The sequence below is a fragment of the Xiphophorus maculatus genome, chromosome 23 (genome assembly GCF_002775205.1).
Source record: "Xiphophorus maculatus strain JP 163 A chromosome 23, X_maculatus-5.0-male, whole genome shotgun sequence".
NCBI classification, from domain to species: Eukaryota; Metazoa; Chordata; class Actinopteri; order Cyprinodontiformes; family Poeciliidae; genus Xiphophorus; species Xiphophorus maculatus.
The window spans coordinates 20,004,679-20,030,483 of NC_036465.1; the positions used below are offsets into that span (position 1 = coordinate 20,004,679).

Consider the following 25,805-nt stretch of genomic DNA (forward strand, 5'->3'; position numbering starts at 1 on the left):
TATTTCCCACTAACGCAGACAAACTCTACAAGCTGTAAACATACTGTCAGCGTTGTCCTCATTCAGAGAAAGACTGCAGGAGGAAATGCGTTCTGAATTTCGCTACAGTTATGTTGTAATGAGCCTTTGGCTGAGCGCAACTCGTCTGTCGTTTGTCAAAGCTTCCACCCATAAAGGTCAAAGAAATATTTCTGAGTAAGCAAGGGAATGCTGACTTTTTAAGCGCCTCAAATGGATTCCACTTGCGGGTGTCTGCCTAGCTGAATAATGGCTCTTAGGAGGGTATAGACCATTGACTCGACCATTAAATGTATGGAGGTAGAAAAAATGTAAGGGGCTTTGAAAAATGGTTCTCGTGCAGGACAGTGTGAGGCTGTGCTAGCAGGATGTTTCCATCTAGTGTTCACATGCTGTAACTGAGAATCACAAAAACACCAGACCGTAAACATTTCCCAAAGGACTTCAGAGTACTTTACTTGGGGGATTTCTTTTTGTCTTACATCAACAATGTGACTCAGTATCACCTTTCACCTTCATATGACTTCATTGTTCCAGTATTTGCAAAGTGGGGTTGTGCAACTGCAGCGCCTGGCAAAAGCATTCATATCCATTAAACTTTTCACATTTTCTCATCTTTCAAAAAGAAACCTAAATAGAGAGTAATAGCATTTTGGGATACACTTATAAAGCGGTGCATACCTATAAAGTGAAATGAAAAGGATATAAAATATGTATATATGTTTATACAAATAAAAACATTTATTCTTTTTTTTTTCATCCAGCCCTTGTACTCTGATACTGCTAAATACAATCCAGTTACCAACTTTACAGTCCATACATAGGATTACTAACATTGAATGCCACCATCAAAGATAATGGTGTCATTATCACACTGAAGGGACGCTCTCGTTGAGCTTTAACAGAGAAGCTGGTCAGAGTTGACAGAACAATGGATGATGTTAAATAAACAGAAAACCCAGAAGAAAACCTGCCAGAGGCTGGAAAAGAATTGAGAGTAAAAATATAAAACGATGCCACACAGGCAGAGCTACAGTGGAGTGGTTTAGAGCAAAGCATGTTTGAGTGTGGGAATGACGCAGTTAAAGTCCAGACTTCAATTTGATTACAAATCCTGCGCAAGAATTGAAAATCGCTGTCCATTCAATCCAACTGAGCTTGAGATATTTTGCAGAGAAAAATGTGCAGAAATGTTATTCTCTCTTGCAAATCTCTTAGAAATATGCCTCAAAAGACTTCCTGCTAAGTTCATATATGTGTAGGCTGAACCTTTTAGAATTTTCATTCTGAAAAGAGAGACGGAGAAAAAAAACTTGCATCATTATCTGTCCACTTTACCCTGTGTTCACATAAAACCTCAATAAAAGACTGAGGTCTTGGGGTAATTTCACAAAATCTGAACAAGTTGAAAAGCATGGTATCTTTGTTTCTTTCTAATTCAAATATTATATATTGTAATTTCTTTATGAAGTAATACGTTAGTGTAAGACGCATACTCTAAGGACTTAAAACATAAAACAATTTAAAAACAAAGCCAAGAACAAATTAATACATGACATGTGCTCTGTTGCATTGCTTTTGTCCTTAGCTGCACCACAAGAGATAAATAAGGAAGAAAGGCGTAACACAGGAGAAAGCAAAGTGAGAAAGACGTCAGATAACCTCCTTTGTTCCTCTGCGTGCCTTTGCATCTGTTGATCTTCAGTATTGCTCTCCATTGTCCAAATCTGGGAACTATTTATTACAGCAGCACACACTTTTCACAATTCTTTTTAGGGGCTGGAAACAACACCACCCTCGCAGCTTCCTCAAAAACCTCCCTAATGTTTTCCTGCTGCAGAGCAGAACACTCCATGTATTTAACGGCCCCGATCTGCTTGGCCAGGATGTCCCCCTGCTGATGGGTGGTGGGCGCCAAACCCTGCTCCTTTAACTTCTTCACCGTTTCTTCATCACCTCTCAGGTCCGACTTGGTGCCCAGCAGTAGGATTGGCACTTTGGGGCATTGCTGAGACACTTCGGGTTTCCACTTGAGCCTGACGTTAGCGTAAGAGGAAGGGCTGCCAATAGAGAAGCAGACTACGAAAACATCTGCCTGAGCATAGGCGAGGGGACGCAGCTGCTCATATCCCTCACGGCCTGCTGTGTCCCACAGAGTGAGGGTCACCGTGTGCCCATCAACACTTATGTCACCAGTGTAATTGTCAAACAGTGCAGAAAGGTGTTTTTCTTTAAAAGCACTGGTCGTGTAAGAGACGAGGAGAAAGGTTTTACCCACTTCCCCATCACCCACCATCACACACTTTATGGTCTGCATTCTCCTTACTGGGACTGCAGTGCCTAACAACAAAAAGGCAAAATGATAAACAATAAGCAGCAGCACTTACCAATCATAGCTCTACATATTTACTTAAATTATCAATAAACTAGCACACTTAATATAGAATCTTAGTTAAAGTTAATTGACTTCAAATCACACTTTCTACTGTTTCCTTCTCAATAACACATTTAAAAGCTTATGCCTAAAAGCTTCATATCTGATCCAACAACACTTATACATTATTGCCAACATGCTATTCTTCTCCAAAAAGTCTAAAATACAAACATTGTTATTAGCAGTAAAATTTAGAAGGACTTCTTTGACTTACCAGCTGTTGACTCTCAACCCTTCTCGCTTGATAATTCCAGCTTATTAGGACAGCTGTCCATTATGTATTGGCAACGAGCAGAATGTAATGCAAGAAGCTACTTGCAAGCGGTGTCCTAATCCCAGACGTTCCCCCTCAACGCAACCAAGATGTGTTGAAATCACTTTTCTAAATAGCAATACTACACTATCAACGCTAGGGGCGTCAGTGTCCTCCTAAATCTCAGAACAAAAAACGCAGACTTTCTACAAATTGTTAAATTAACTCAGCATTATGGAAAATAATATTTCTCTTGACAACACACTTATATATACACATTAAAAGGACTGTTATATATGATTGTATTTAAATATTTTTCAATGTAATTATGTTCTTATAAAACAGAAAGATTTTTTTACATTTCTAAAGCTGCCAATAGTCTGCTGTTGTCTGTGGAATTTTTACACACAAAATTCATCCTGCCTTGTATCAACCATGCAGGCAAGTGGTGGTGAAATGGTGCATCGAAAATGTTCTTTTCACATTCTGGGCCCCTAACTAAGGATTGCAAAAACACTACAGCCTGTCTAACCATTCCTTTGTGACTATGTAAACTATACTGTAAACATATTCTGATAGCTACTTATAGCAGGATAATGCACAAAGCTTAAATAACAGAAAACTATTTTCTTAAACATGACAATGAGCTCACTGTACTCCAATGGCCGCCACAGTCATCAGATCCAAAGACAATATAGCACCTTGTAGTTGAATGAGCGAATCACTTCATGGATATGCAGACAACAAATCTGCTGCAGCTGCATGGTGCTGTTGTCATCTAAACATGGACCAAAACCACGTCTCTGGCACCAGTATATGCCATAAAGGACTAATGCAGCTCTGAAAGCAAAACAGGGTCCAACTTGGCAAGATTTTTTCTCTTCATTGTTTTTAGACAGGCTCCCCAGGATGAACCTGAGACTACTACTTGTAAGATTTTTTTTTTAACAAGTAGGAGACACAGCCTGACTTCTGACTGTGCAGGGAGGCCCTGGATGTGCTGCTTGACCCTCTTCTCTAGGAACAAAAACTGCGGAACAAAGGACTTTATGTTTCTGTTCTCTGGCTGACCAAAAGCACATTTTGTCCCCTAGTGCTGGAGAATCTGTGAGAGAGACACGTCTTCCCCGCAGGCTAATTTTCTTTTGAACTGTGCAGAAAAGTATCGTTCATGTGAAGTTTCATTGGGATAAAAACTTGGAGGACTGAAGAAGAGGACAGAGCAGAACTAAGTTCGATAGAACCCTAATTCTGCTCTGCTTTAGGTTAAAGAGTAATGCTGTACATAAACCTAAACATGAAAAAGGATGTTAGACATGTTATACGTGTTAATATAAGCTCAAAGAAACAGAGCGCGATTGCCATAGAGATAAAGCCATATCATATATTTATTATTTTCCTGTCAAGTAGATATTACAACTTTAAAAATCTTTGCAAATCTTATTTGTAAATCAAAATGAAAGAGAAGAAGAGTTTCTGTTTCTTTGAGTACATCGAAGGCCACAAGATTTAAAGTTAGAGTTAAGTGAAGGTAAAAACCTTGGTTGAGCAATATTCTCCAAGCTTACTCTAATATATAATTATTCACACAGATGCATTCTACGCTTATTCACAATCTCCTCCAGGGTTCTGCTGTGAAGCCTTGGATTTAACACAAACATATTTTAATGATTCATTGTAAAACTGAGGAGTTGCTGTACAAAAATGACCTCGCCTCCTGATGCTAGATCATTAAAAACATTCGGCTTGCATGTCACACGAGAATCTGAAAGCTAATTTAAGGTAGAGGGAAGTGAGACAAAACCAAGGCCAGAAGTAAGCCGTTGACTCATGCAGATGACAATCTGCCCAGCACTGTTATTAAAGCCAATATCACGTAATTAAAATGAGTTATGCACACACACAGAAATTCTTGCTTATGTGAGACATTTTATGATTAATATGATCCCAGTTAAGGGGGCTGATTGATGTCAAGCTGCTGCCAATAACAGTAAGGCTCCAAGGTCTGGGTGAGATGTGAGAGATGAGCGTCATTGTGTGAATCTGCAGAAATCAGAGCTGTTAGGATTAACACTTGAAAGTAAGTTCAAAGTACTTTTAATAAGAGTGATTCCTTTCCATTATCACAAGTTGATGGGTTTTTGCTCCTTCAGGTCTAGCTTTTTATTTTCCTTTAAAAGCAAGAGGATCACAGGAGCAAACCTTTTTTTTTTTTGTTCTTTGGTGGATTTTCTTTGGTTAGTACCTCATAGTCGATTTTATTCAGACACTCACACAGATCCATCATTTGGTTGGATATTCTCTCACAATCTGGATTTTATGTGAGTGACCAAAACTATGTTCTTTATCTTCAGATAAAAACAATCACACTTATTTGACGTGTGAGCATCATCACAGCATCCAAAGAAAGGATTGTAAAGCATTGCCCTGAAGCACAAATCCATTTATTGAAGAGTTCCTTCACCTAAAGTAGAAACACAAGGACTCACCATGTCAATTAAAGTGGCAGGACAGGTATTACTCAGCACATTCAATTGGCAGAACAACAGATAGTAAGTGCACACAACTCTCCTGCAGCTGTCTCCAGTTTGACTATCAGTGATGTGTTAATCTACTTTTACTCAGACAGCTACTCTGAGTCTAGCTCTCTCTTAGCTACGGCTCTGTTCTTTGTGGTTTCAAGTTTCTGTAGCTCATATGACAGCGGTGCGGTTAGCACAGTAAGGAAGGGAACTAGAATGAGTCTCATCCTGCATGGGGAAGGGAATGTTATGTTATGTTCCATCCATGTTGTATTGCTTTCTTATTTAGCAGTATAAACATTTGCTTATGTAGTGGAATGTCAAGGTTGGGTCTTTAAGTCCTGCTGACGTGACAGGTGGCAATTAACGAGCACTGCTGATCTTTTTAATACTAAAAAAAAGATCCCATTGGGACTCATGCACAACGAGTATGTAGCATAACTTGTTTGACAACTTCACACAGAAGAAAGTTTTTTTTTTTTTTTGAACAAATATTTGCATGGGAGCTTTCAAGCAGAAAACCTTTAACACTGCCTAAAAATGGACGCCTTAGCCAACCTTATTGTAATCCGTCTACCTTTGTCGATTGCACTGAGTGTCAGTTCTTTGCATTTTACCATTTTAATAACACAAACCTCAATATATTGTATTGGACTTTGATGCGACAAACCAACACAAAACAGAACTCCTTAGTGGAGAGCGTCTGTGAACAGATGTTTTGTTTTGTTTTTTTTTCCATCTTGCCACAGGTTCTCAGTTGGATTTAGGTTTGAAATTTGACCAGCCTCTCTAATACACCAATATGCTTTGATCTATTGTATTTTTAGTTATTATCCTGCTGGGAGATGAACCTCTGCTCCAAACTGAACCATTCTTTCACAGCTCTGGGCCCAGCCTGTGACATGTTTGCTTTCAGGATTTCCCTGTTTTAAGCTCAGTTCATCTTCACATCAACCTTATCCCTGCCGAAGAAGAACATCCCCACAACATGACGCTGCCGCCACCTCTCATCTCATCACCTCTTTCATCGTCATAATTAAGTGTTACCTGTGTTAATCTACACCATAAAATCCTAATAAAACACTTTAATGTGTGTGGGTAAAAGGTGGAACTGTTTCAGGTGTGTCAATGGGAACTGCAGCTATGATGCTGCTCAGCAAAGCAGTGGACGTTTCCACAATTCGTACTTTACCGACTTCTCTAAACAATGCATTTCCCACTAAAACAAGACAATGACACAAAATGTACAAGCTGTAAACATGCTGTCGCCGCTGCCTTCGCTGTGCAGCTTTCAGAGACAGACCGCAAGAGGAAATGCGTTCTGAATATCGCGACGGTGATGTTGTAATGAGCCCTTGACTGAGTTCAACACATCTGTCATCTGTCAGAGCCACCACCCCCGAAAAGGTCAAAGAAACATTTCCATGTAAACTGCGGCAGGCTGACTTTTTAAGCCCCTTTGATTGTTTTTTTTCTATATGCGTGAATGTGGATATTAGATGGAAATTTGCTTTAAAATGTACATAAAAATCACACAAAAAATGTACTCGGTATTATCTTAACTTTGGCCCGAGACTGTTTCCATCTTGTGTTTAGACGTGGTAACTGAAACCATAAATATAACATGAACATACTGTATATGCGTACTATAGGAACATAATGTGGTTTAAAGAGCTAAAAATATGGATAGCTGTGCGTCATTGTGACTAAGCCTTACTCTGTGCCTCAGCAGGAGAAGCCTACTCTATTATTTCCTCACTGCTATCAGTAAGAGGAAAGTTAGCTGTACTTGACAATAGGCAAGGAACAGAGAGAGGAAGGAGGATTCAAAAACAAAGAAAGCTTGCTGGTTTTAGGCACCATTTTATTAGGCATAATTTAAAATCATCTCACTGTTAGTTCATTTATACAAATATGTTTTTGTTATTTATAAAACAATTACAGATCTCTACAAATCAAGTTCCCAGTGTAAAAGCGTAGTACCACGCACACGGCAGCATATTGCTCCAGGACACAGATACAGACAGCCCACAGGTGTATGTTCCACTTTAACAGCACTATACGAGTAAATTGGGGACATGATTAAAGAAAAAAAAAACAAGGTTTTCCACAGATAGCAGTTTAAAATATTGTGCACACACACACAGCCCTTGTCAGACCTTTGTGGGAAGAAATTTCATGCGTCTTTTAGTAGATCTAAAAACGCATCCATATTGTCACACAAAACCTCATGCTTTTATTGCTCTTCATTTATTCTAGTCTCTGCACAAGCCACAATCGAGGTTTAAGTATTGAATACCCCAGATGGCAGTGTAAATAAAAATAAGCATAAGGCTTGCTATTATTGCTGCTAGTTGTAAGCACAAAGAGTTATAAAAATACTTTAGAAAAATATATAAAAATCTTCTAATGTGATGCAGAAACACAGACGCAGTTCTCGTTAACTATGAGCACAAGTTGCACTTGCGCTTTGCCCTCACTGCATCATGCGAGGCAAGGATGTAAACCACAATCTGTTAAGAGTTGAGAACCCCGTTTCACAAATGCACACAAGTCTTGCTGTGCATGAAGACAGTTTAGCACCTGTCTTACCAAAGAAAAAAAAAAAAAAAAGCTGCAAGGAGACAGTCATTACTGGAGGGAACTGAGGCACAAAGATGCTTACAAAAATAAATCTGAGATTTTTGGGTTTGTGCCAAAACTTTTCTGGTAGTACTTTTAGCAGTAAAATGTGAGCCTTTGGGCTAGACAAAGATTTAATAGTCTTTGGTTTAGATAAGGCACCCAATCAACATTGTACAGTGGGGTTACAAAGCTACAATTTATGATGAACGTTAAACCATAAAATACAGGATAACATGAATATCACCTGATGTGAACCAGTGAGACTTATTATGGAGTTACATGTTACAATGAGTGGATTATACAGTGGTCGTTCTCCATTGACCCTAGACAATCGTGGATGAAAAGGGAAGCAATATGGTGCTCTAGTTTATCATATGTGATTAAAAATAGCGCACAGACAGTTTACCGATCAAATAAACATGAGCTATTACAAGAAAAAATATATTCAACTTTGGCATTAACCGCAAATGTAAGTTAAAAACATTTCAGGATTAAGAAAAAAATCATTTACAGAGTAAATTCACAACTAATACACTCTCCTTAACCTCACCTCATGAAAGAGGAACTCTTAAGTATGTTTCTAATGGTACTCAAAGTAAGCCTGAGAAATTCAGATGTAAGACAGAGGAAAGCTAACTGCAGTCTGGCTTCCTGACTATGTTGACTTGAGGAATCCTGCACCAGAATGTAATCATTTGGTAAAATTACGACATTCGCTCCTCTATTAGGAAAGCGGGCAGCTCTTAATGGGTCCAGCTTATCTGCAAAGAGCCATTAGCTCTGACACGCAGGAAAGCAAGAGAGCGCAGCAAGAGCCGGGAAGTGCAACTTGCTAGACAACTCTGACATACTAGAATGAGCTGAAGAGGAACTGCTGAGATTTGAACCATTAATATGTGCATTTGGCTAAGAGGCGACGGCATTTGTCCAGGAGTCATAACACCTTGTCTGGATTCAAGCCAACTCAAATTAAACACTTCAAGATTCAAGATCAGGTTGTTGACCTCAAACTTGGCAGTTCATTATACATCAATGGGCAACTCAAAGAACTTGATGGCAACTGTGCTTGAGACTCAATGAGATGCAACTTAGGTGAGAATATGAGGTAGTCACTAGTTCTCCACCTGAACAAACGCAGATCTGCTTCCTCCAGTCAAACAGGGAATGGTTGGTTGATTAGGAAGTTTCCGCTCGGGTAACCATGATAATCATTTTTTTTAAAAGCACAGAATCGATGAATCTAGAAGGTGTAAAATTAAAAGGTGTAAATAAAAAGTTACAATTATAAGGTCTGTTGCCTTCATTTTGAAACAGTCACTTTGGGGATGCAGGCAACTCGGTGAGGTCCTCCAGGAGATGAGTAAGGAAAATTGACAGAGGTGGATTGGAAGCAACTAGATGGCATCCTTTGTTCTACAGAGTCTCTTTTGCATCCGTGGATCTCCATCATCCCAAAGTCCAAATCTGGGAACCATTCATTACAACAGAACGCACTTTTTGTGATTCTTCTTCGTGACTGGGTACAAAACTGCTCTCACAGCTTCCGCAAACACCTCCTTGACATTATCTTGCTTCAGCGCAGAGCACTCCATGTACTTGACCGCTCCGATCTGCTTGGCCAACGCGTTGCCCTGCTGGTTGGTGGTAGGGGCCAGACCCTGCTCCTTTAACTTCTTCACAGTTTCGTCGTCGCCTCTTAGGTCTTTCTTGGTGCCCACCAGCAAGATGGGAACGTTTGGGCAGTGGTGGGACACTTCAGGATGCCACTTGTGCCTGACGTTTGCGTGGGAGGAAGGGCTGCCGATGGAGAAGCAGATTATAAAAACGTTGGTCTGTGGATAGGAGAGAGTACGCAGACGATCGTACTCCTCCTGGCCCGCCGTGTCCCACAGGTTGAGGCTGACATTGCGGCCATCCACACTCATCTGAGCGCTGTAATTGTCAAACACTGTGGGAATGTATTCTTCTGGGAAGGCATTGGTGGTATAAGAGATAAGTAGGCACGTTTTACCCACTGCCCCATCACCCACCACCACACACTTAATGGTCTGCATCCTGCCAAAGACCACTGGGGCTATAGCACCTAGCAAAAGAAAGAAAATAAACACCTAAACATTTACAGATTACAACACTAAAAAGTTACAATGTTGATACATCTCTTCGTCAAAACATGATGATATTACGGTGTCAAAAGAGAATAAAAACGACACATTTAGCAGTTTGGAAACTTGTGACAATACATGCCAGAAAATAAGTAGTTTTACACTGAGCTTAGCAGCTGAGCTAACTGCAGCTACCGTTAGCTTTTTGGCGTAGCTTTAATTACCGTTAACCAAACAGAAGTGCCTTATTTCTAGATGTTTAATATCTAATCCAGTCGAGAAAACTGTACGTAATCAGTCGGTAAAAGAGGAATCGGCAGCTACACGCACCTTTTCCTACTTCTTAATATTTTACCATATTCATTTATAACACTAGGCGTTCCCCCTGTGACTAAAATCAAGCTAAGGAACTAGCTCGTTTGTTGCTAACGGACGAGCTAATTAGCAAACAAGCTGAGCATTAATTTCAAAACACTTTATAAAAGGCTGATTTCTGCGCGCTTACTTGTCTAACAGTTACCCAAAAATATATTTTATTTTAATCTGTGCCTCAAACGTAATCATTTGCTGTGAAAAGTGAAATATGGATAAGTTTGTGACTTACCGCCACTTAGCTTTCGATCTTTTCTTGCCTGGTATAGTCAATCACAGCCGCATCCGGGGAGTTGCCCATTACGTAAACTCGACGTAGGTAGCGTAGGCTGGTAAATGTAGTTTCACTTTCGTGATAGCTGTTTTCTTCCTCGAGATGGCGACGTTAGACTTTTTTTTTTTTTTTTTTTTTTTTTTTTTAATTTGATCGATTTTCAAACTCGTTTTATCCAAGCTTTAGGGGTTGTGAAATCCATCGAAATGCTTAAAATATGAAACATATAAATCTGAAACTTCAGTTTCCTACACATGTTCACATAGAATATTGTTTTGGTATATGCTTATTTATGTAAGAAAATATAATTTATCAATGAGTAAAAAGGTATAAAACAACTTTATTTACAGACTGTGCAAATGTTAAAACTATTCTTTTTATGCTTGTTTGTATTTTGTGAGTTAAATTTGGTCAAATTACAATGACAAACTTTAGTCTATTTCATTAAGATTTTACATAATATAACTACTAGCACAAAGGATTACTTAATTGCAAAAGGAGCATTATACGTGTTTTTAACGTTCATTTTACAAATTAAAATCTGAAAGTGAGCCATGCATTTGGATTTAGCACCTTTAACTTGATACCCTTTAAAGTTACTGCAACCAGTGTACAGAAGTCACCTAACTAGTGAATAGAGTAATTCTAATTCTGTGTGTAATTCTCTCAGTTTAAATGCAGTTTGTTTTATGATGGTTTCAGAAGTTTGTTAGAGAATATTAGTGCTCAGAGTTGATGGTAAACTGGATTGAGTTAAATACAAGACAATATTGGAAGACAACTTGTTATAGGCTGCAAAAGTATTGAAATGGCATGAAGGTTAATCTCTCAGCAGGATAACATCCCAAAATATTAAAACAAAACCACAATATAATGGTTCAGATTGCAGCATCAGCTTACTTTGGAATGTCCCAATCAAAGTCCAGACTTCAATTCACTTAGACTGAGTCAAGACTTTAAAGTTGCTGCTTATGGGCACTGTCGTTCTCAATCTGTCTATACTATCGTCAACAATGAAAGAACAAGAAATACTCTTTTGACTCTGAATATGTAAAGCTAGTAGAGATTTACTCCCAAAAAACTTACAGCTGATATTGCAGCAACAATTGGGACTACAAAGTATTGACTCAGGGGTGTTAAATAAGTTCACACTAAACTTTCCTAAATTGTAATTTATAAAATGTTTGAAAACCATCATGTCCTTCAGACTTCACAATTGTGCACTGATGTGTGGTTTGCATCATATGAAACTCAGATTAATTACAATAAGGTTTGTGGTTGTAATGTGATCAAATGTGGGAAGGTTCAAGGATCATGAAAGTTTTGTCAAGGCATTTACTTATGTCTACTCAGGTAGATTGTTTTAATACAATCTCCACTCCAGAAACACAATACCTTATAGGTGTCAACTAAGGCTTTTTTACTACTCAATGTATACTCATAAATTAATTGGAGCAAAGTTTTTGTGCTTTTTTAAAAGAATACCTCTTTTGGTTTTTGTACCAAGCATACTCCATAATATAGCAGATGTCAAATAAATTCAAGAAATTCTAATGTGTAACATTCAAGCTTTTGAATAAAGTAACAGGGATTACATACTACATTAAAATTAAGTTTTCTCAAAATTCATGATTATGAAAATGTGTCTGGTATGCTATTAGAACCATTGACTTCTTCCCCTCACAATTTCATTTCACATGCATGCAAGTCCATTAAAGAGCTCAAATTTTGAATTACAGTCATGTAACTAGCTTTGCAAATATTTCAAGACAAACTTTAAAAGTTATACATGGTATTGCACTTACTGTCTTGAGCAACCTATTCTTATCAATAAAGGCACTGTGTTATAGCCTGCTGTAGACCACACAAACAAAGGAGGCCTTTAAAAAACCTGTTCCCACTATTGTGGAGTTCATCCTGTCAAGCCCAGTCTGAAAACCTTAACATCACTTCATCAGCCCTATTTTGCCATAATCTCTTTCACCTGTCATATTGAAGCAGAACAAACTGACTAACTCTATAAAAGGATCTGTTTTCTATTTTAGGTGTTTTGTCCTGGAAATGCTGGTGATGATGTCATCGCTAAGCACTGCCGCAGGTTAAAAGGCCAACTGCTGACCAACAAGTGCAGACTTCAGATCACAAAGAGGCACCGGTTTATTGCCTTTCCCAAGAAGTTTTGGCGTCACTGCAGGCTATAAAAAGAGAATTCCCACTGGGACCCTATGCCCACAGTCGCCCTCCACCCCAGGCCTCGCACACCCCTTCAATTCTGCCAGGAGATTCCACAAGACAACTATAGCATTTCCATGGCAACAGTCACTAAAAGAATCGGGGGTGACTGTGTCAAGAGATGCAGCAAGAGGCAGTTTTAAACAAGAGGGAGGGGGGAAATGAAGGTCACAAGAGGGGTTGTTATTGTGGATGAATGGAGAGTAAAAGTTTTCAATGCAAGCACAAACATAGTAAGGCCTTGACATAGAATTAAACTTTTCCATTTCATTTTTCATTCAAAAGTATTTTATCATGACTTTATAAGGTAACCATAAAAAGTCAAGTTTGTAAATTGTTATGAGGAATAAAGAGGATGTAGAAGACATATGGAAAAGATGCTCCAATCAGATGAAACCAAACTTGAACTTTTGGACTTAATTAAAATGATCATATTTGTGGGAAAACTAACACTGGACATCAACTTGAACACACCACGATCACTGATGAAACACAGCAATAGTATCTTTTCCTCAGTATGCAACATAGTCACAAACAATGAAACACAGAGGGCTCTACATTCAAGACATTACTGGAAGACAATTTGTTAGGAGACTCAAAAAAGTTCTCCAAAGACCCGTTTGATTGCACCCAAAAGAGGTTCTAGAACATTTGGACTCCAGCTAGGCCAAACCTCTATAACTCCATTTGTAATAGATATGAACAACATATCCTTTTCCTTCTACAGTAATTTGTATGGTATACGCATAAAAAGTTAAATACATTGATACTTGTGGTTGTATTGGGACAAAATATGGAAAAAGCACTGTGCATATTATACAAGAGCCTTCCAAAAACTGAAGACACTTCTTTTCACAATAATGTCTTTATTATTTCTTTGACTTTTTTTTTTTTTTACAAATACATATCTCAAAGTGAATAATTATACTCAATAAAGTTATAGATTTTTATATAAAATAAAAATACAGTAACCATCTCTTTAGGCCTCTTTTCAGTTTTGTAAAGTGCAGCTTTTTCTTGAGGCCAATTGGCAACAAAATTAACTGTTCAATATAGTACCAGTTCAAGTTCAAAACACTGATTACTCAGGTATCGGACACAGTGTGCATAACATTTGGATTACTTTCTTGAAAACTGCTTTTCTACCCACAATATCAATTAAAACAATGTCCTAAAGTGAAATGTTTCTCTAAGTGTCAAGGCTGTTCTACTGGAAGAGGTCTTCTATAGCTGTCCTACTGCCTGCAAAGGACATAAACAGATGTCAAAAGAGGTAGATTGTAGAAAATGCACTACCCTGCTAATGTGTAAAAGACAAGTTATAAAGTATTTCAAAAGCTCTCAGTGGCAAATCAAACATATAAACCAGACACTCAAATAGACAAAAGATTTTACTTAAGATTAATTCAAATCAACTCAATGTTTAATTAAAACTGAAAAATACCTAGAAATTCATACAGACATGGAGAATTTCACAGCAAGCCCTTTCATCATCTCCACAAGGGCTGAGCTGTAGTAGCCCGGGGCATTTTAAGACCAGGTATCCGGGAAGCAGCTGGAGTTTTAGGGTTAGCGGGTGAGTTGCTGGTACAGGTTGTTGTCTTAGCTGATTTACTGCGGGCAGCTGAAATGACAGTTGTGCGTATGTTCTTGGCAGTGGCCGAGGATGGGCTGCTAGCTGTCCGCAACTGGGATGGCAGTTGACACTCAGAGTTTGGAGCAACACGTTTGGACACACGGGTGGGAGCTCCTCTAATAAAGGTAGATTGAGTGCTGCCACAGACCTTCTCTTGTGGAGTTCTGTCTGAAGTCCTCCGAGTCAAAGTGGACTTCTCTGTAATCTGTGACTCATTTACAAATCTCTCCCGTGTACTGGTACTTCGCTTCACTTCCGCCTGAGCTATAGTTGGTCGAACAGAAGAAGACGAGCGAACTGAAGCGCTGCGGGGAATGGACGGACGTGCAGAAAGTGGTGGGTTAGCAGGCGCTGGAGCTCCGTTGGAAGGCTCAGTTTTGGAGTGAACTCGGGGTATGCCTGTGCTGTTGGAAGGGACTGTCCGTGACACAAACCCTCTCTTTGCCCCAATACCACTACGCATCAGGCTCTTCACAGTTCTAGCATCTTCTTTTGGTGCAATAGACACTGGAGCAATCCCCTCGTGCAGGTTGACATCCCTCTCCTTCCTCCACTTTGAGCAAAGACTTGGTGAAGGTCGTGGAAGTGGAGAGGTTGGGGGAGTTAGTTTCTCATATGACCGCAAACCTTTCACCAGAGTATGGCACTCCAGTGTTTCACCGACACGTGAGAATGACCTGGCAGTCTCTTTATCTGCAGTTGGCAAATCAGAGGCCTCCTTTGGCTGTGAATGACCAAACTCTGGCAGACTGGAGGGCATCCAGTCCTCCTTCATTGGGGTTAAAAACCCTCCAGTTTCTCCGTCTTTTGTTAAACTTGCATCAGGTAAAGATGTTGTTGTACTTATTTTAACTGTTGGACTGTACTTTGTCTGTGGCTGGAATGATACTTCCTCTGCAGATGATTGTAATTTGGTCCCAGTCTTTGTATTTCTGTCAGAAAGTGTTCCACAGTTGTTATTGGACTCATGAACTGAAGAGCTTCCAGATTTACTCTGAGTAGAACAATTACTATTGGACAGCCTACGTCTGCAAGCAGAGGTCTGGCTTTTCACACCTTGGGCTGATGTATTGGTGCTTACAGCAGCAGACTCTATACTAGAACTGTTCAAAGTCATGTTTTCAGGAGAAAAATCTGCCTTTTCTTTGTGTCCTGTTGTTTTCAGTTGGTCATGTAGAGAGTAAGAAATGCTCTCGGGCCCATACTGCTTCATAGTGAAGCTTTTTCCATGTTGAGAATAACTAAATACTGCAATGTGGGAGTCTTTTACTGCCTCCATTCTCTCTTTCGACATTCTCATCCCTCTTTCCAGAACAGACTCTTGGTCAAAGGGGGAACATACCCCATCAGTCTCTGGCGAACTGCAAAGTATAGCACTGGTTTCGTGGTCCGAGGAACTGTTTGAATGATAACCAGTGGATGTCGGACTACTCCCCAAGACCGGAAAGCTCTTGAGAATAGATGAACTGTTGAGATGGGTGTCATTTTGCATGTGGTGCATGAATCTACGAGAATCAGTGGTTCTAAGACTACGGCGATTCCAGGTATAGTTCAGGTTCTTTTCTAAAAGTCTCTCCAGTTCATCTTGGTTTTCTTGACAGTCAGGCTCTCTGGCAAGACTCAGCCCCAGGTCCAGCCCTGTACAAACGGCAAGAGACCGACGCTTTTCCACAATCTTTCGTTGACGTTCTAGACGTTTCTGCTCCTTGAGGTCCCGTTCCTCATTTTCCTATTTAAAAATGGAAGATAAATTAACATTAGTCTTTATAAAGTGATCAACAGAGCAGTTATGTTTTTGTGACCTTCCAAGGCATCTCACCTGAACAGCTCTTTGGAACCGATGGCAAAACAAATGGAAAACCTTGCACGCCTCCTCTAGCTTGAAAGTGCTGTCATCTTCACAGAAAAACTCCATCAATGCTTGACTCGACATCCTCATACCCTCTACCTCGTCATCGGCCTCTTTCAGTCGCTCATTAGCCCTCTGAACACAGATAACACACATTTTCAGACACAGATTTTCATTCATATTGATCTTTATTTCTAACCAGATGTCAAACCAGTGACTTATACCTCCAGAAAGGATTGTGTCTGTTGCTTAATCTCTGTCTCATTCTCTACATTTGTCTTCAGTTCAGCCACTCTGCTTTTTAACTTTGCCAGGTCATCTAGCACAGCTTCTTCACACAACCTGCAGAGTAAAAAATGTGTTTGCAAAATCCAAAGTGGAAATACAGACATGGCTTCAAACCTTTATTAGATAAACACACACTTTTGAAAAGCCTATTAGCTCAGATGTTGGCTCGGAGAAGCAGTTTTGTCTTAACCCACTTTCACACTAGCAACTAACTACAGCTGCAAAACGAGGGAGTGATTAAATAATGCAGTGGATTGCAATGTGTTAGCAGACTACAAGGAGATATTGTTGTTTCTGAGTGGGCTTTGTATCTTCCCTCAGAACTAATCACCACAGAATCCAGGATTCAACAGGATCCAAGGTTTGGGAAGAGACTGACCTGGAGGCAGAGCCAACGTGGCCTAGTTGGCTGGGAAAAGACAGTAAACTCTGGTCTTTTTTCACAGCTTCCTGTGGAGACGAAAACAATTGATTATCTTCTCCATTGTCTGAAAGGATACAATACGCAAGTTGCAAAATGATGACAATGAATGCACTCTGTGGAGCTTTTGGTTTCAAGAGAACACTTTGGCATTGTTTTGTACTTTGCTGCCTAAAATAATTTCTTCTTACAAGAGCCCTTCTACCTTTTTTATTATATCTAGCTTTTCAAATGTGAAAAAGTGAAAAGTATAGGCCCAATGACCTGCAGGAGGCATCTATTTTTCAAGAATATAGAGTACAAATGATAACAAGTTGTTACTCTAGACTGTTCCATTGTGATTTTCAACAAACTACTTGAGTATTAAACAGTCAGATAGAAACTGGCCCTCAACAAACCTATGGAAACATTTTTTTTATAATGCAGCAAAAGTCCTGAGGTTGGGATTCAATACCCACATTATGTCACTGAAAATGTTTCTTCCAGTAAATCCACCCCTAACTGAATGAGCCTAATTTATAAAAGCCAATTCAAACAACAGCTAATGTCAACAAGTTTGAGTAATGACCACTATTGCTGACCTCTGACCTGCATTTTCACAGGAATTATACACATTTGTTTCAGGAGGATCTATAAACACCAGCTGGATACATTAGAAGACCAAAGAACATTTATAAACAAAGTTGCAAACTGTCTTTATAAATTCAAGTTAAAATAGTCAGTGATTATCAAAGCAGGTATTATGTGCTATTGTACTCTTATGACTATATTAAAACAAAAAACAAGATGATGACAGACAAAGACCACGTTGTAATCCAGGAAGATGCACACCCTGTCCAGGTGCACCTTTGACAGGCTGTTAGTCCAGCACAGATCTACTATCAGCACAAAGACATACAGGAGAGGCAACCATGTACAAATGCGCTCACAAATAAGTGTAACTTAGAGTGGTCAACACACCAGCACATGTTTTTGTAAGCTTGAATGATGCTTTTTACTGGGAGAAATCCTCCACATACGTAGGGAGAACATGCAAACTCCTCCCAGAAGTACCCTGGTCTGTATTCAAATAGCTGTTTTGGGCAACAGTGCTACCAACTCTACCTGCTGGTGAAACAAGCATCTCCCCTCCCAACTTTATCATACAATTCAGAACATACCATAGCAACGAAATGCAGCAAATTCATCCCTGGCTTGTTGGCTTTGGTGTCTGCCAATTTGAGAAGTGATGAAATTCGAAAACCAGCCGCATTCCCTGAATATCCACCCTGAAAAGAAATGCAGACAACTTTAAACAACAGATGAAAGCCTTGAATGCAAATCTCAATCAATCAACAGCTGAAGCATAAACCAAAAATAGCTGATCTTGCATTTTCAGAACCATTCAATAACTGAACGACTGAGTGAATGCTACTCACAGCATTCATGTAGTTCCCTGCTTTCAGCACCAGACGGAGGATGGAGTGCAATTCGGGACAGCTCAGCAGTTCTAGGAGTGTAAAGATAATCAATATTGTGCCTTAGGGCTTAAGTAATGACAATTAATGTGTATCCAGCTGACATCAAGGCCATGTTACAAGTCAGCAACTTTTATGCCCCCAAAAATAGCAGTGCATGCAGGTTTCTAGTTAGCTTGAATGCTAAATAGCTTATCTCATTTCCACTGTGGCGCCTGACAACCACTCAAGACTAAACACAAGAATTTTAGCAGGCCTATACAGTCCCAAGTCTTAATGGTGCTGGAGTACACAACTCCCTGCTGTTACTTTACCTCTTGCCGCCTCCCTGAGACATCTGGCTGCCACACACAGAGAGGTCAGAGCGGGGTCAAACTCTTGTTGTAGGATCATGGCATCCAGACGGAGTCGAAAACTGGTGAAAGAAAAATGAGTAAGATGGATCTATCAGCAAGAAGGGTTGACTGATGAGACAAAAAAGGCACTCTAGATCATTCTTCTGTTCAACAAATAGAAGAACAAGGTTGAGTAAAGAAGGTTGAGGCAAAGTGAAAAAGTAACAAAAATGTATTGGTATGGATGTACATCTGCATGTTTTGTTGGGGATGTACCTGGGAACTTCCACTAAAAGCAGCATGAAAAGATCAGGCTCTCCGAGACAGCTCTGTTCTCCACAGAACCTCCTAAGGCGACATTCCTGAAAGAAAGAAAGAAAAAAGACATATGCTGTAAAAAAAAAAAAAACAGAAAAAAAACAACTTGTTAAGATTCAGGTCCAATATATTTCAGCAGGATCTTCGTCTGGAAACAGACCACATCATACAAAGTGGTGTAATGGCAAACTTTTGATCATCCTAACTAAAGCCAGATGAGTAAGGGGAGCATGGTGGGGGAAGGTGAAAAGGAAGCAGACTGTCAGTCGTTGTATTTGCACGCTAGATTAAACCCTTTACCTCCTCGCTGTCAGGAAGCAGTTTGGAGAGCTCTGCGAGTTTCTCTGCTCCATAACGATCTCCAACACCGTGCCTGATATCTTCAATGATCTCCTTAGCTGGCCTGTGAGAAAGAAAGGCAAAAGCTCATTTCACAATGCCAGCTTAAGACGAAACAGAAAACTAGATGCATGCTGTGTAAGACGAAAAGTCTGACGCAACAATAATAAAAGGAAGTTCCTAGAAGACAAACAAAAGGCAGAAATGCTCAGGAGACAACCGAGGACTTTAGTGTGTCATGAGGAGGGACTGAAACCGAGACAACTGTTTAACCTCTGCCTCACTTTCTCGGGATGAGACCAGGATTTACTATTCCAGTAATTTTTCATTATTTTCCCCTTTCTGTTACATTCCTCCGCCGATGATCATGCTACAGAGAGTAATTCTTGTCGACCAGTTCATCTTATTCTTATCTAAAACTGTCAAAGAATCAATTTTTTGAGGAACGTTCTTTCTGAATTGCTAATCTACTGGAAACAAAACCCTGAATGCAATGACGTAAATAAAACCCAAAAACTAAATTATATTTAAGTCTCTAGCAGACAAAGAAAACACCAAACCAGATTTTGTTTAAACTGCAATTGCGCTAACAAAACGTTTACTGTGTCACTCTTTGTGACAGACAGAAAACAGGCGCCCAACAAGACAAATACTTGTATGCAAATGAGAGTCTTTACATAAAAAAAAGGCTTTTTCCTGCAAGTCCCAACAAATCTAGTTTAGAAAAGAAAGCATCTCCAGTTGAGAATCTCATGGTGGCATGGCAGCATTGAAACTTGGCACTTTCCATGACTCTGTGAGCAAGCATTGCATAATTGTCGACACAATAGTTCAGGGTGTCCCAGAGGATAGTGTATTTAAGCTCACCTAAATGGTTATGAAACAACTCTTTCCATTATAATAGGTGCAGCTTTAAACCACACAAAGAAGGTTTTAGGGGATGGCTGACGAAGACAACCCACTGGTGGTTTCTCAGTCAGCAGGGGGCAGATTCAAGATGAGGCATTCTTTACAGGCATCAGCAGGTGTCACCTCGGTCTCCTAAAGAGCTACTTACTCATTGGCCTCCTTAAAACTCCAGCTGCTTAGGGTGCTCAATCCCTAGCAATACACCAGACATCCCCTTCACTGAAGGGGTTTTACACCTCTGACACCCGTTAACGTCTGACATATGGCTGCTTTCTGCAGTTCAAGTCAAGTACTAATCCCTGGGATTCATTTGGAAACATTGGTATTCACCTCTTTCTCTGAATCTACTTTTAGTTTGGGTTAATTTGGTAAAATGCAGGGGGAAACCCTTAGTGCAATAGCTAAGACGTAAGGTGTGTAAGGCACTTTCTTTACTTATGATTGTGTAAAAACAAGGTTCACAAAATGCTTTTTCTCCATTAACTTTTTATGTGCACATATTAAAATATATCAGATCAAATAAATGTTTATGTCAGGCAAAGATAAGCAGTCAAGTAGTCTGATGGTTCTTTGGTGCCTGAAAACCTAGATAACCTTTTGATATCTAGAGAAAACTTAGTGATCTTAAGCTTAAGTGCAGTGGGGTTATGTCACAGTACAATGATCCAAAGTACACAACATTTCCACTGCCGAGTGGCACAAAAAAAAAAAGACAGGATTTGGAGTGGCCTAGTCAAAATCCAGACTTAAACCCAATTGAGATGCTGTGGCATGATCATAAACAGGCTTGCAAACTGTTCAAATAATACAATTCTGCAAAGAAAAGTGGCCCAAAATTTCTTCCCAGACTCACTGAGCGTAACCGCAAACACTGGGGAGCCGTAGTTACCGCCAAGGGTGGAACAACCAGTTTAAGGTTTGTAGAGGACAATTATTTTTTCACATTGGTGCAAGTTGGTTTAGGCTTTTTTCAGTTTTTAATAAAGACTTATTTCAAAATTTAATTTTACATTTATTCTGGTTGTCTTTCATATTAAAATATATATGATGAGCTGAAACATTTAAGTCTGACAAAAAAAAAAAACTTTTGTAGTGCTGTAAAAACATTCTGTTCAACTTAAAGTCCAGTTCCAATGATCAATAAGTCAAAGCCTGCATAATATATCAGATCTATTACTGTATAAAAGTTCCCACAGAACTTTCTGGACTGCAACTAAGATTATAATTTAAGAAACGGTATCTGTGCCTGTAATATAGTTATAGCGACGCTTGTTTGATTGCAGCATAAAATGTTCATTAAGTAATTAAGAAACCATAGCTACATTGTTTTTTATGCTGAAACAGAAGAAACACATTTTAAAACCTTGTTGCTGAGATGGATACAATAAATCTCACTATATTGAGTGTATGTTTGCTATGAACCCCATTAACACTACTATCATGCACCACTAATAAAGTTTCAACAACATAGAAAGAAAACAGCAGTAAATCTTTAGCTTTGATCAGTTAAAAACTTCAAATCTATAAAGGAGTTATGAATCTTACATTTTGAATTGCCGCAGAAATATTCCTATGTTCATGCTGCGCTTGGAATCCAGTAGGAAAATCTGTAAAGAAGCATAGAACACACACACCCACTTAGGACCAAGCAAGCAAAAATGCCAAAAAGTTTGTTGCGTTTAAACGGTCTGACCTCTCCCAGGCTAGCCTGTGGGGATCTGCACCGTAGCAGCGCTGAACGTCGCCTCAGTGTCACGGTTCTGTCCCTTGGCATGCTGTCCTTCTGCCCAAACAACTCATCCAGAGAATGGAGGTCAATAGGAAACTCATCCTCTTCGGGGGCCACACCACTCCACACGCTCTTCCTGCCTTCCACTTTCTCTTTGGGGATACGCTCCCAGTTCAGCTTCCTCAGCCGACTCTGACCTACAGTATCTGCCCGGCTAAAAGGTGAGGAGGATGCAGGCGGCGGTGGGGGAGGAGGCGGAGGAGGAGGAGGTGGTGGTCCTTGAGGGGCAGTCAGCACCTGACGTGACTCCATGGCTGTCACTACCACGGCATCAGCAGTGGGCTTAGTTCCATGAAAGGCATGAGATTCCTTGACGGCCACAGTCAGGTTGATGTGCATAGAGGCTGTCTGGTAGTTAGAGTACGGGGTTACCACAGGTGAGCAGGCTTTGCGGCCTTGCTCTAGAGAAGTCTTTCTGCTCTTGGTCCAAGTTCAATCCATAAAGTCTAGAACACAAAACAGATTCAAAACTGGAATTATAAATCAGGAAATCAAACCAGCTAAAATGTTGATGACTTGCATGAAATGTGGTTTCATTTATTATTTTATTTTCAACCTGCTTCTCGTGCAAAAGATTCCCCTGGTCTAAAAATCCAGCTGGTGACTCAACTTTCACTGGAAATATCAAAGTACTTTTACAAGAAAGTACAAGGAAGGCAAGATGAGCTCTTCCCATATGTGGGTTGTTTGAACAGCTTGTCTCATCCTGTTCAGTTTCACCTCATTGCATGTGCACACACACAGGCACTCTTCCATCATAGATCTTCCTTTCTAATTATAAAACAACGAGACACCAAAGGCAAGCAAAGACGCAAAGTTAACCAAACGAACAAATGAAGGGTCAGCAGCACCACAGAGCAATAATTTTCTTACCTACATCTGAAAGACATACACACTAAGGCACATCCAAGTTCTAGACTGGAACAGTGACACATTTTTTTGTGTACTTCCAGTAAAAATCGGATTAATTATGCATCTTTTGTCTCGGCGTTTGATATACAATATCTTCATCTCTTGCGCTATCTGCCATGAGTCATAGCTTTCGGGAAAACTACAGGCCAATCTGATGGCCAATCTGTTTCATGGAGATCCGCATGAGCACGCTGCAAAAGCCACAGCCAGTAATCTCAGTCATGATCAATTCATGAGATCTGTATCTAGACACCATTTAGTGGGACCTGCATCCTTATAGCTGAAGAATATCACGCGAGAAAACCCGTGTATTACTTTACATGTGTTTTTTTTTTTTATTGCGTTGCAGGGGATAGAAAAAGAGTAAAACAGTCTAAAATAGTTTATAATAGACTTTTTACATGCTGCCATTTGTTGTAAAGTAGTATTCCACGAAATATTGTTTATTCCAGCAAAATGTAAGATACCCAACAATATTTCAGCTTAGTTTTAAGTAAAATAAAAATCACATTGTTTTGCTCATTTTCGTCCTTCAGAACCAAGTCAGGTTGTTAGTTTGACTTACCTGATGGCCGCAGAAGTGAGTCTAAAAGCCGATATAAAAACCCACGACCACCGATATCGGTTCCATACGTTTACGCTGACTTTGTCTGTAAATTCCTATATTCCTAAAAACTTATTGCGCCTCGCTCGCTGCAATCTCGCGTCCTCCTCAACTTGTAGGGAAACTTCCACACTGCTCCATCGCGAGCGCGCAGGCGCGCACCCCCACGCTCATATGCACTTTTCTCCCGCATCCTCCCATTTTTCCCATGGGCGGACTGAGGGTTGTCAGGTGGTAGAAGGTCAGTCTTCAACCTTAATCAGCTGTCACGCTTTGAGCATCTCGATATGGGATATCTATAATGAAAGGTGTGACTTTCTAAGTAATACTCAGTCAAGTTCTAAAACAATATATTTTATATAGTAATAACAAATGATTTCCATGTTGTAAAGTCTAATTTTGTTGTTTGCAACGCTTGTCAGTCCAAAATAAGACTGCAGTCTTAACTGCCTTGGGAAAAGATTCACACCCTTAAACTTTTTTTCACATTGCGTCAAGCTGACACCAGTTTTTTTTTTTCAATCAAAATTTAAATAAAATTTTAGCTAACAAAAGTAAGAAGTATGAATTATGAAGTGAGAAATTTTTACAGCAATAAATCTGAAATATGTGCTGTGCATTTCTGTTCAGCTTTTACTCTGACAAACTGTATCAGGAGTCACATAGTTTGTATTTATAGTAAATATGTCAATTTGAACTTTTTGAAAGATTTATCAGAGAAGATTGCTGAGTAAACATAGGTATGTAGACTAAGTGGAGAAGTTTATAGCAGGTTTCTTGCAATAATGAGCAATAATGAGCAATGCATGATATCTTGTATCCCATTTGTCTCACCTGTTGCTTTGAGTTTTGAGTTGGTATACTACATAAATAAAGTTATTTGAACTGAATCGAATAAGATCTCAATGAGACTGAGGATTGTAAAAAGGCTCAGTGGGTATGATTTTCTTTTTTTTTTTTGCAAGTCACTGTAAAGCATGCCCAGTGTCAAGAACTGTGCAGACAACATGACATGTCTCTGTTTCAGGTTTATCATCAAATTGCTGAAATGCATTTGGTGCAGAGAACCTTGATTGTATCTAGATGGGCATGCTAATGAGAAACTGAGAGAAGGAGCAGATCGGTATCAGACATGGGAAATTATGTCTGCATCTCCTCCCTGAAGCAAGAATGACACATGCATGAAAGCTAAGAGGCTAGAAGTCCCTTTAGGGTGCTGAAATGTCCCAGGTGGTGAGATACAGACCCATGACGTCGACCTTTCATCTAAGGTGATCGAGCGCTCCTGGCCCACGCCACCTAGCTCTCTGCAGCTCCAGCTCAGGTAGCCCCTTTCACAGGCCGTGCTGACAGATCCTCTTCATCACGTGTGGGCCAGCAGTAATTAGCAGGTTATGACCCCAAATATCTGGCTTTTATTGTGTTTGAGCTATGGGGTATGTTATGGTGCGCCCAGCCAGAATAAACGTCTCTCAGGAAATTTTACTTTCTGTCCAGCCGCTCTCTCCTCAGAGTACAGTACACCTCTTAGAATACGAGGAAATGCCTCTGATGAGAGACAGCAGCTTTATAGTCCATGAGGGGCCTGAACAACCTGACACAATTACACCTATTATGCCAGCATTTATGTAGCGAGGACATTGCAACAGTGATTAATGAACAGCAGGGACTTAACTTGGCTTCCCTCACTGGTTTCAATAAAATGGGTTGGAGTGGAAACACACAAACAGTCTTCCAGCTGGATGAAATAGAGAACATCGGTGTTTGTGTGTCTCTCTTGGCTCATCGTTTTATGAATGAAGGTGCTCATTTGTAACATTTGCAAGTATTTATCCAAGACGGGAACAAGAACTTTGAGATTTTTCTCTTATGTGTGGCTTTTCTTTGATGTCTAAACCTGCTATACTTCATTTCCTAATGGAGACATAAGGCGTAAACACAAGACCGCAGTGCCAACTACCCTGTAGCTCAGCTCTTAGATCAGTGGGGCTGCTGCAGCCACGGCAGCCAGCTTTAGCCCTTCATCGTCTCCCCTTCTTAATCTCACTTTGAAGTCCTGGAAGAGTTGCTTAAAGGTGAACGCTATTAGCTCCCACCTCCCTTTCTTTAAACTCAT

At 39.9% G+C, this 25,805-nt stretch overlaps 3 protein-coding genes across 3 annotated transcripts; all 3 read right to left on the minus strand.

Moving 5' to 3' along the window:
• Window positions 1–466: 466 nt before the first annotated feature.
• Window positions 467–2,800, minus strand: LOC102227222 (rho-related GTP-binding protein RhoG-like). The gene is made up of 2 exons (XM_005795361.2): window positions 2,667–2,800; window positions 467–2,358 (listed from the first exon to the last, which is right to left on the minus strand). The coding sequence occupies exon 2, from the start codon at window positions 2,333–2,335 to the stop codon at window positions 1,760–1,762; it is 576 nt and encodes a 191-aa protein (XP_005795418.1). The 5' UTR covers window positions 2,336–2,358; window positions 2,667–2,800; the 3' UTR covers window positions 467–1,759.
• Window positions 2,801–7,074: 4,274 nt separating this feature from the next.
• Window positions 7,075–10,642, minus strand: LOC102227484 (rho-related GTP-binding protein RhoG-like). The gene is made up of 2 exons (XM_005795362.2): window positions 10,559–10,642; window positions 7,075–9,935 (listed from the first exon to the last, which is right to left on the minus strand). The coding sequence occupies exon 2, from the start codon at window positions 9,904–9,906 to the stop codon at window positions 9,331–9,333; it is 576 nt and encodes a 191-aa protein (XP_005795419.1). The 5' UTR covers window positions 9,907–9,935; window positions 10,559–10,642; the 3' UTR covers window positions 7,075–9,330.
• A 3,104-nt stretch (window positions 10,643–13,746) lies between these two features.
• Window positions 13,747–25,805, minus strand: LOC106699757 (FH2 domain-containing protein 1-like). Its single transcript, XM_014470506.2, is given in 13 exon segments — window positions 13,747–16,197; window positions 16,288–16,452; window positions 16,542–16,659; window positions 16,985–17,055; window positions 18,187–18,294; window positions 18,445–18,515; window positions 18,798–18,898; window positions 19,095–19,180; window positions 19,437–19,539; window positions 21,930–21,991; window positions 22,078–22,583; window positions 22,586–22,619; window positions 25,737–25,805. Coding segments are annotated over 13 exon segments (3,369 nt in total). The 3' UTR covers window positions 13,747–14,322.

What these genes read in the sequence shown, in the direction of transcription:
- LOC102227484 (XM_005795362.2), bottom strand. Translation starts at nt 9,906, where the DNA reads ATGCAGACCATTAAGTGTGTGGTGGTGGGTGATGGGGCAGTGGGTAAA.
- LOC102227222 (XM_005795361.2), bottom strand. Translation starts at nt 2,335, where the DNA reads ATGCAGACCATAAAGTGTGTGATGGTGGGTGATGGGGAAGTGGGTAAA.